General features: G+C 41.4%; 1 protein-coding gene across 1 annotated transcript in view; it reads right to left on the reverse strand.

Annotated features, from left to right (window-relative positions):
• The window catches only part of LOC106528653 (inverted formin-2), a 28,043-nt gene extending 17,318 nt beyond the window's left edge, over positions 1–10,725 (reverse strand). The window contains exons 1-4 of the mRNA XM_014023877.1: positions 10,310–10,725; positions 5,619–5,756; positions 5,283–5,544; positions 1,455–1,570 (exon numbers count right to left, since the gene is read on the reverse strand). Coding sequence (XP_013879331.1) covers positions 1,455–1,570; positions 5,283–5,544; positions 5,619–5,744 — 504 coding nt within the window. The 5' untranslated portion in view covers positions 5,745–5,756; positions 10,310–10,725. The remainder of the gene's footprint in view (positions 1–1,454; positions 1,571–5,282; positions 5,545–5,618; positions 5,757–10,309) is intronic.
• Between the last annotated feature and the right edge of the window lie 201 nt (positions 10,726–10,926).

Here is a 10,926-nt window from a genome sequence, read left to right on the forward strand (position 1 = left end):
TCACTGCTCTTCTCCTCGTCCTCTCCCCCTCCTGCCTGCTCGGTTATCCGCTGCAGGCGCGCACACACACGCACGCATCCCCCACTCGCGTGCATGACAAACACGGACTAAAAACGTGAAGTTTTATAACATCCACACTGGCGAGGTGGATGCGCCCTGCGTGTATCCAAAGCGTGACTTTTGCTGTCCTGCTGTTCTTGCCGGGGAGGGGTCTGTGGGTCAGGGAGGGGTCTGTGGGTCAGGGAGGAGTCTGTGGGTCAGGGAGGAGTCTGTGGGTCAGGGAGGGGTCTGTGGGTCAGGGAGGGGTCTGTGGGTCAGGGTCGTCTGAGGAGGAAGCAGATGAAGGGATTTGCATACGGGAACTTTTATTTAAGATTTAAGTTTTTTTATTTCAAAAGGTCCTCATGGCTCAGCAGCAGAAACATAAATATTACTGTTAAGAAGGCTGATGATAAAGTTGAATAAAAATCTAAGTCTGATTATGAAGGTAAATTAAATATCTGACAGTGATCATTACACAGTGTGGCTCTGATTCCCCACTTCACCATCTGTGTCGCAGTTTCACGTCTCCAAAATGAGCGTACGCATGGGTCAGAGCTGTGAGGCACCGCACATTTTCACGTCAAGTTTGGATTTTATAAATCACAACCTTGGCGTAAAAAGTGGCGTACGCAAGTTTCTGGGCTCAAATTGTGCGTACGCAAGTTTTATAAATCCGACCCGATACTTAAACAATTTGATCTCGGATTCTCCTGCAGCACCATCAGATTCACTTTTCATTAAATGATTTAATATTTACTCACATTTAAGCTGCAGCTGATATAACACTATGTCATCATTTAGACACAAATAATCAATCTGTTTGTATTTTTTGGTACTGCACCAAAAAAAAGTTAAAGCTTGTTTCATATTTTCATTAATAGTTATTTAATTACATATATAAAAAACAGAAATAACGCTCTGCTAGGTCTTCATTTAACAATTGAAGCCAAATAACCCAACACATTATTGGTATGTGTAATTATCTCCACCTGGAAAACTGAATATTCTGATTTGAATTGAATCTGAAATGATCACAAAGACCTTCAGTTCCAGAACCAAACAAACATCTGAAATGTGGCTCAGGTCTCTGTTAGCCTTTAACAGTCGATGAATCTAAATGTTAGCAGATTTAATAAAAGCACTAATATCTCAGCTCAGGCTGATGAGATTAGTTCTTCCCACTGAATCAATTTAAACCAAATAAAGTAATTATTATTATTTATGACAAACACACCTGAAGGGAATAATGACAGGAAGGAAGGTTAGAGAAAAGGAAGGGAGGAGGCGGGAAACAGGAAAACCTTCAGAGAGGGAAATAAAAAGGAACGTGAGAGACGAGGAAACGAGGACGGTTAAATGAAAAAAGGATACGAGCTGAGACTTAGAGACGTTTGGTGCGTTCTGTGTTGAACCTTGTAGTTCTCTAAAGCAGCCAGGGTCAGGCGACGGCCCTGCGGGTCGAAGAGCGCGAGCGCCGCCAGCAGCTCGAACACCTGCATCTTCACCATCACGTTGGACGTGTCCAGAGCTGTGGGGGACAAGGACAGGGACGGGACAGCGGAGAGGTCAAACTGGACGTAAAACTGTCTCAAATAACAAAGCAGGGTTCATGCAGGTTTCAGTAAGTTCAATTTAAGACCTTTTAAGACCATTAGTAATGACATTTAAGACCAAATCGACACATTAACAGAAACATTCACATGGTCCCAGAAATTTTATAATAGAAACCTTTTATTGCATCAATTTAGTTATTAAAGAATATTTAATTTTAATACCAGAACACTAAATTATTTGAATGAAATGGTCATATGCTGTGAACCACTTTCAACAGAGTGAAAAATAATCACTGATATTAAGTCTCATTGAAAACACACTTTCCCGTGTTTAAACAACAAGCAGTGGACATGACTGAACTTCTGTTTTTTGAGCAGGTAAATAAGCTGTTGGGGGTTGTAGCGTCAAAGAGGTCAAAAACATGGAAATAAACTGACAGATTTATCTGCAGTTATCATGGGATTTGTAGTTTAATCATGACCAGTAGCAAACTTTGCACTTCATGAAGACAGATCGTGTCAACCTCTGATTACCACTCTTAACTTTATTTATTTATGCAGCCAACGGTTCTCAGGGATGATCAAAAGTAGAAAAAAATTAAGACTTGACAAAATTTAATTTATAGCCTGGCCCTTGCCTTCATACGCAGCTCCGCTCAATTCTAGTTTCCCTTCACTGCTCCGTCTGGGACTTCTCCCATAGACAAGGATTTCGCTGGCAGATGCCAATCAGAGAACAGAACGTCAATTTTCTGCACAGTGTCTGCTTGTAGTTTATTTTACCTGGGCCAATCAGCAAACAGAAGGAGGAGTTTTGAATGACGTTGATTTTCTGCGCAGTGTCTGCTAGTTAGTTTAGCACACGGCAGTGGAGGAAGTGAATGAAGCCAGTCCGTGTTAATAAGGCTTCCAAATTAAAATAAATTTGTCTGACAAAGCAGCAGCTCTCATTTACAGTCGTCTCGTTTGGCTCAGTACTTCTCTCCTCTCAGTAGGGTTGTTTACAGCACACGCGATTTCCGGTTAGCTTCTTAGCTTAGCCTCCTTCACAGCGACACATAATGGCTGTGACCTAAACGACAGGCCGGGTCCTCCAGAGGACCCAGACTACCCTGTCGAGGTGGGCTAGGCCCTTGGTAGACCAGGAAAAAAAAGAGACTGTGAATTTGGACGGTCTAGCGGTCTAGCCTCCCCTCCACCCCGGCGTAAGTCATGTCACCTAGCAACCATGACGATGCTAAACAGAAGCAAAAATAGACCAAAATTAGAAAAATATCAATATATTAGCATTATTAATATCACAAAACAATAAAATTAACTTAAAGGTAACATTTGAAGAACTAATTGACCCGCTGTAGGTGCATGTTTATTTCGCGTTTTTTAATGACAAAAATAATATTTAAAAACACATCCATACAAATGATAAAAGTATTAGAATTGCAACCGCTAAATTTTAAAAAAAATTTTATCGCCAAATTTTTTTAAAAAAACGTATTCTTTTCTCTCGCTTCGTCCGCCATTACTAGCATAAAAAAAATCTCCGGTCGGGCCGCAATGCATTATGGGATATGCTGGGCCGYGAAGGATCCATCAGACCTGTCCTTCAAAACAGGGAAAAGGAAGGACGTATTTGTCGGCCGCATCGGAGGAGTCTTCGGTTTGGGACGTCCTTCGTCGCGACGCTGTGACGTATGTGGCCGACGAATTTGGCCTTCTGAGGACCCAGCCTGCTGTTTTGGACACAGCCACACATGCTTCAGCAGAGGCCACGCCTCCTGCAAGAATCACTTCTCTATGCAGCAAGTCCAGACCCTTGTATGAGGCAAAGTGAAGGACAGGGTCTGGTTTTTACCAGCCTATTAAATTTAAGACCTTGGATGAAAATCTGGGCGTTTTTAACACTTTTTTGGGCCTAAAATTTTTATTTTCAAATTTTAGACTTTTTTAGACTTTTTAAGACCTGGCCTGAACCCTGATAAAATCTGTGATCGACGAGCCCCGTCAGGTTGGCTAACTCAGCGTTAAACAACAGGACATATTTGGCATTCCAACAAGGCGGGAGTGTCTGCGGGAGTTCAGAGGTCCTCAGCTGGAGTAAAAGACAAAACACTAAAACACAAACTGCTCGGACTGTTGGACTCAACAGAGAGGAGAGAATCTGTCAGTCTGTGGCCTCGAGTCACATCTGGAACAACCTGGAATCACGTGACCAAACCTCTGACATGTTAGCAGGTAAACAACTGACAGATTCCTGCAGGAAGGGCGGGGCATTCAAAGGAAAAACACCTGACTATGAAGAACGTAAAACATGAACCTTCAGGACTCAGAGGAGAAGAAACTACATCAGATACGAGTTCGGCTCAGTGAAACCAACAACCTGTGTGAATGTTGCACAGCTGCATTTTTAAAACTGCCGAAGCAACAACTTCGGCTGCTTTCCTCTTTTCAGACAAGTTCTGGATCAAAAACCAGGTTTTTAAAAATTTGAGCGTAACAACGAGCCGATAAATGTCTCACCGTTACAGAAACGTTTATAGAATCATGAAAAGATTCACGTCAAAGAAAGCTGTTTTATTTGACCTTTTAGCTACTTTTGTTACTAATTTTAGCTTTCAGCAGTCATCTAGCTCATTTCACCTTTCAGAAACAGCTTGGCTAATTGTACTTTTAGCTACTGTTTGAGTGTTGAGCTGTGGCTTTGGTAGTTTTAGCTTTTAGCTTGGTAATTTCAGCTGTTACGAGGGGTTTAGTTAATTTTACTTTTTAACAACAGTTTTGCTCATTCGGCCGTTTAGTTTTTGCTTTGCTAGTTTTAGTTTTCAGCAACAGTTCGGCTAATTTTAGTTAATGTTTTTCTAACTTATGGCTTAGCTACTATTTTGTTAATTATAGCTTACTAATTTCAGCTTTTAGGAACCGTTTTACTAATTTGACATTTTAGTTACATTTTTGCTCATTCAACTATTTAGCTAATTTTAGTTTTTGGTTATTGTTCTACTAATTTATGGTTTAGCCATAATAGTAAAACGGTTCCTAATAGCTGAAATTAGCAAGCTATAATTAACAAAATAGTAGCTAAACCATAAGTTAGAAAAACATTAACTAAACTTAGCCAAACTGTCGCTAAAAGATAAAGTTAAAATGGTAGCTAATCCCTAAATTAACAAAACTGTAATTAAATGCAAGAATTAGCTTAATAGTTGAATGAGCTAAACTGTAGATAAAATGTGAAACTGTTCCAATCAACTGAAATTAACAAGCTAAAAGCTAAAATTAACAAATAGTTATTGTTTTTCTAACTTATAGTTTAGCTACTATTTGGTTAAATAGAGCTTGTTAATTTCAGCTGTTAGGAACTGGTTTACTAACTTGACATTTTAGTTACATTTTTGCTCATTCAACTATTTAGCTAATTTTAGTTTTTGGTTATTAATTAACTAATTTATGGTTTAGCAACTGTTTTGTTAATTTTAGCTTTTAGCTCGTTAATTTCAGTTGATTGGAACTGTTTCAGGTTTTAGCTACAGTTTAGCTCATTCAACTATTAAGCTAATTCTAGCATTTAATTACAGTTTTGTTAATTTAAGGATTAGCTACCATTTTAACGTTATCTTTTAGTGACAGTTTGGTTAATTTTAGCTGTTAGATTAGCTGATTTCAGCTTCTGTTCTGCCCAGGTCAGCCCACCCTGGGTCAGGGTTTTGACGTAGCCCTCGTTGTCCAGGATGAAGTGCAGTCCTGCCGAGGAGTTCATGACGGCGCGGACGCACGCCACGCAGGTCAGCTGCAGAAGGGCGTCGGCGATGCGGGCACAGCCGCGACCCGACAGGCGGTCCAGGGCCTCCATCAGAAGGTCCAGACCCCGCAGCTCCAGGAACTGGACCATCCAGGACTCGTCGCTGTTCTCCAGGCGTCGCCTCAAACCCGAGTAATTCACCACGGTGGGAATCTGGAGGGAACACAGCTTCCTGTTAGTGTCGGATCATTAGACTGCAGGCCGAGGGGGCGGAGCCAACACCAGACCTGCAGCAGGCGGATACACAGCTCAGGGTCGGAGTTCTCCAGGTTCGCCTCCAGTGATGCATCGGGGTCGTCGCTGCGTGTGTTCAGGTGCTCCTTCAGCGCCTCCCACTTGGTTTTGGACGCCATGACGACAGGAACCTGCAGAAATGATTGATCCATCAGCTGAGACGCTTCAAACATCAAAGAGAATTTGAATGATAAACATTAGATCAAAGCCTGAATTTATACGTTTCCTGCTCATTTATTTGGTTCTGATGTTTTGTTTTATAATCCAACATGTCCAATCTGGATTACAACTTTGACTCCTCTGACTTCTGCTGCTGATTGTGTCGAAGCGTCAGCAGATGTTGTGTCACAGCAGTCATGTGAGTCTGCTGTGTGTGTATACTTGTTGTTTTTGTTACCTTTTTAGGACCGTTTCCAGTATAAACACCTACCTTGTCAAGACCAATAGTCCTAATGGGGACCAAAGACCAGTCCTAATATGGTGGAACTCCATTTTTGGGTTGGAGGTTTGGTTTAGGACTAATGTGTGAATTGAGTTTAGGTTAGTTTTAGGGTAAATGGTCAGGGTCAGGCTGTAGAAATTACTGGAAATGAATGAAAGTTAATGAATGGTTCTAATACGGATAGAAAAACAGACTTGTCTGTGTGTGTGTGTGGGTTCGGCTTTGGTGACATTTGGGGGCAATTCAAGTCAAAAATCCTACATTTGGGGACAACTGGTGCATTTGGGGACAAAAGTCGAGTCCCCGTTTGGTTTAAATACCATCCGTGGGTTGGGGGTTGGGTTTAGGACCAAGGTGTGAATTGAGTTTAGGTTCGTTTTAGGGTCATGTGTGAGGTTAGTTTTAGGGTTTGTGGTCAGGGTTAGGCTGTAGAAATGTAATGGAAGTCAATGGAATGTCCCCAAATATATAGCTGGGCGAACGTGTGTGTGTGTGTGGTTTGTGGCATTCAGATCTTTGAATGAGTCTTTGTGTCGGGTCCAGAGAGCAGAACTCTGCTCCTGCTTGTTTCCATCACACCATCACTCATTATCTTGGTTTGTGTCTGTTTTAACACAAACAAACAGCTGATCTGAGCTCTGATAACAGCCACACACTCTGACAGAACCACACACACACACACACACACACACACACACACACACACACACACACACACACACACACACACACACACACACACACACACACACACACACACACACACACACACACACACACACACAACCAGCTGATCAGGCTCAGACATCAGCAGGAAGTCACAACAACCAAACTATTTAAAAATATTTTGTATTTTCTGTACCAGACTGAATTTTAAAGTCGCAGCAAAAGCTAAAAATAGCAAAACAAGCTCTAATTCTAATTGTCATTAGAATTAGATGTCATCCTAACAACACAAGACTATTAAAGTCTGGAGGATTCTGGGGCAGAACTGATCCATTCAGACTAGGGTTGGGCTATATTTGCCTGATAGATTTTAGCTTTTAGCCACTAATGATTACCATGAAAATTAATATAGATGATAATTGCACTTTAACATAGCCGACGTAGCATTTGTCTAAATGTTCTGGCTTCCCTCGCCACCAGTTTGCGTCTGTGTTTCAGGAGCTTAAACCAGTTTGAAGGGTTAGCGTTAGCATTAACTGCTCTGCTCACATGCTAACTGATAGTAGATGTTGACGTCTGAGACATGCAGACTGAAGGATTGGGAAACGCCTCGACTACAACATGAAGAAATGGATTTCCTCACGGGGCAGAGTGCAAAGACGTAGAAAAGAAAGCATCGTCTGATAAGAAGAGTGGAGAGGAGGAGGGTGATTTGGCAGCTCAGAGCTGTGGAGCAGAGCGTAAACATGAGGTTCTGCAGGAGGATGGGAGGACCTGAGAGAAGATTCAGGGAGGAGGAGGAAGAGGAGCCTCGGGGCACCATCCCCAAATAAACACACCCCTCAGACGTGAAACAACCATCAGCAGCACATTCTGGGAAAAGTTGGGAAATTCTTCTGAACCAAAGTGTGTGATTAAAGAACAAGTCTATTCAGATTCAGGGGTGGAGGTTCTGCTCGTCTGTTTTAAACCAGAACAGGAGGAAGTCAGTGTGATGGAAACCAGTATACTCTGAAGGTTTTAAACTCTGCCAGAGGACGGGTCGGTTAATGACCGGTTGGTTTCAACAATGGGTTTAATCCATTCTTCAACGGTTCTTTCAATCCAGCAGCTGCAGATGTTTGGCTACTTTAGCTGTTTATCTACTAAAACCTTCAGCTCATTCCAGATACGGGTGCTGGGATTTTATTTTCTTTTATTTACAAATATCCCCCCCATAGATACACAGATCTCTTTGATTCCTTCCAGCACGATGTTCTTTTCTAAAGCTGAATTAGAAAACTGGGATTATTTTTTCATATTTAGCTACTTTTGGCTTTAAACTGGTGATTAGATCATTTTAGCTTTTAGCCAGACTTTTGCTACCATTTTCCTACTTTAAGCTAAATGTTTGCTATAACTTTAACTACAGCTTTGCTACATATATATACACTCACCGGCCACTTTATTAGGTACACCACGCTAGTAACGGGTTGGACCCCCTTTTGCCTTCAGAACTGCCTCAATTCTTTGTGGCATAGATTCAACAAGGTGCTGGAAGCATTCCTCAGAGATTTTGGTCCATATTGACATGATGGCATCACACAGTTGCCGCAGATTTGTCGGCTGCACATCCATGATGCGAATCTCCCGTTCCACCACATCCCAAAGATGCTCTATTGGATTGAGATCTGGTGACTGTGGAGGCCATTTGAGTACAGTGAACTCATTGTCATGTTCAAGAAACCAGTCTGAGATGATTCCAGCTTTATGACATGGCGCATTATCCTGCTGAAAGTAGCCATCAGATGTTGGGTACATTGTGGTAATAAAGGGATGGACATGGTCAGCAACAATACTCAGGTAGGCTGTGGCGTTGCAACGATGCTCAATTGGTACCAAGGGGCCCAAAGAGTGCCAAGAAAAGATTCCCCACACCATGACACCACCACCACCAGCCTGAACCGTTGATACAAGGCAGGATGGATCCATGCTTTCATGTTGTTGACGCCAAATTCTGACCCTACCATCCGAATGTCGCAGCAAAAATCGAGACTCATCAGACTAGGCAACGTTTTTACAATCTTCTCTTGTCCAATTTCGATGAGCTTGTGCAAATTGTAGCCTCAGTTTCCTGTTCTTAGCTGAAAGGAGTGGCACCCGGTGTGGTCTTCTGCTGCTGAAGCCCATCTGCCTCAAAGTTCGACGTACTGTGCGTTCAGAGATGCTCTTCTGCCTACCTTGGTTGTAACGGGTGGTTATTTGAGTCACTGTTGCCTTTCTATCAGCTCGAACCAGTCTGCCCATTCTCCTCTGACCTCTGACATCAACAAGGCATTTCCGCCCACAGGACTGCCGCTCACTGGATGTTTTTTCTTTTTCGGACCATTCTCTGTAAACCCTAGAGATGGTTGTGCGTGAAAATCCCAGTAGATCAGCAGTTTCTGAAATACTCAGACCAGCCCTTCTGGCACCAACAACCATGCCACGTTCAAAGGCACTCAAATCACCTTTCTTCCCCATACTGATGCTCGGTTTGAACTGCAGGAGATTGTCTTGACCATGTCTACATGCCTAAATGCACTGAGTTGCCGCCATGTGATTGGCTGATTAGAAATTAAGTGTTAACGAGCAGTTGGACAGGTGTACCTAATAAAGTGGCCGGTGAGTGAGTGAGTGTGTATGTATGTATGTATGTATGTATGTATGTATATATATATATATATATATATATATATATATATATATATATATACACACACACACACAAACATACATATACATATACACACACACTGTATATATGCTAACCTTTTTCCACTTTTATGTAATTTTTTACTATTTAGCTAGTCTTATGCTACTTAATTTTTAGCTACTTTTAAACATGTTTTACACAAAGTATTTATGCTATGTACAAATATTTGTTCTTTCAACAATGGAATGATTAAACCATTTTAAACATATTTTGTTTACTTTAAATCAGGGCTATTCAACTAAATTGCTCCAGGGGCCAAATATCCAGCAATTAAAGTAAATAAACCAAATATTACAAAGATCTGTTACCTTTGAAATAATTTATTTTGCTGCATTTAATCATGAATACAACATACATACCCCTATAAAAGTAGTGATAATAGAACAATATCAAAAACAAAAGAACACATTATGCCTCTTATTTAAGATAAATATTAATTTTGACATTAAACCAATTTTATTTTCACTTTCATGGTTTTATCTTCAACTGCTTGTAGTTTTAACTGTCTTGTGTACTCACAGAAATGGCCTGTAGCCAAAATTCTGATGTTTCTGTAGATACCAAACATGTCTCTTCAATTATTTTATCTTATATTATTATTATTATATATATATTTAACTAAAATAACAGTAATTAAAGTAGAAAACCGGGGGTTTGAGATGAATGAACCAAGTGGCGGGCCACCAGTTGAATAGCCCTGCTTTAATTGTGATTTAAAAGTTTTTAAAAAGTTTTAGACAAGAATTTCCCACCTGAAATTGTTTTCAGGTATGGTCAGATTATTCTGACATTTAATAATTAAGTCACTAAAAAGTCAGTAAGTAAATAAAGTCCATGTTTACCTGTGATTGATGATGTGAAGACACTGGTTTTGGTTAAACAGCCACTCTCTCACCAGACTCCCTTTAAATCTCTCGGACTTTAAGTTTGTTCGCACCTCAGATCCACACCTGAGCGCTCAGGTGAGACGGGGAGCTTGGTTTGGGTTCGGTGCGGTGGTGCTCTGATGTTCGGGGGCGGTGTCGCTCCGCGGGGACGGTTCGGACCGGTAATTTAACAGAAATGAAATCAGTCAGAAGTTCCAACGGACGGAGAAAATCAGTTTATCCTCACAAATCCGTTAAAAGTTTCTCTCAAACTGTCGGCGCGAAAGAAAAAAAAAAGTCCGAAATTCAGCTTCGTTTATCTTGAACCGAACCGGTCGGAACCAGCTCTGAAGAATCCTCACAGCGCTGAGAGTGGTCCGGTTGGACCGCAGGATGATGAACAACTAGTTAGGAGCGACAGAACCATCACAACTGTTCTCAACGCGACCAAGGGGGCGGGGTCAGAGGGCGACGTTCCAACCTCCCTGCGCATGCGCAGCTTTGATAACAGATAATCAATTCATCCGTGGATAGAAAAACAAAAAACAAACAAAAAAAAAAAAAAACTGTAAATTTTAGATAATTTGGAAACC

Source organism: Austrofundulus limnaeus, unplaced genomic scaffold, assembly GCF_001266775.1.
Source record: "Austrofundulus limnaeus strain Quisiro unplaced genomic scaffold, Austrofundulus_limnaeus-1.0 Scaffold394, whole genome shotgun sequence".
In the NCBI taxonomy this organism is placed as follows: Eukaryota; Metazoa; Chordata; class Actinopteri; order Cyprinodontiformes; family Rivulidae; genus Austrofundulus; species Austrofundulus limnaeus.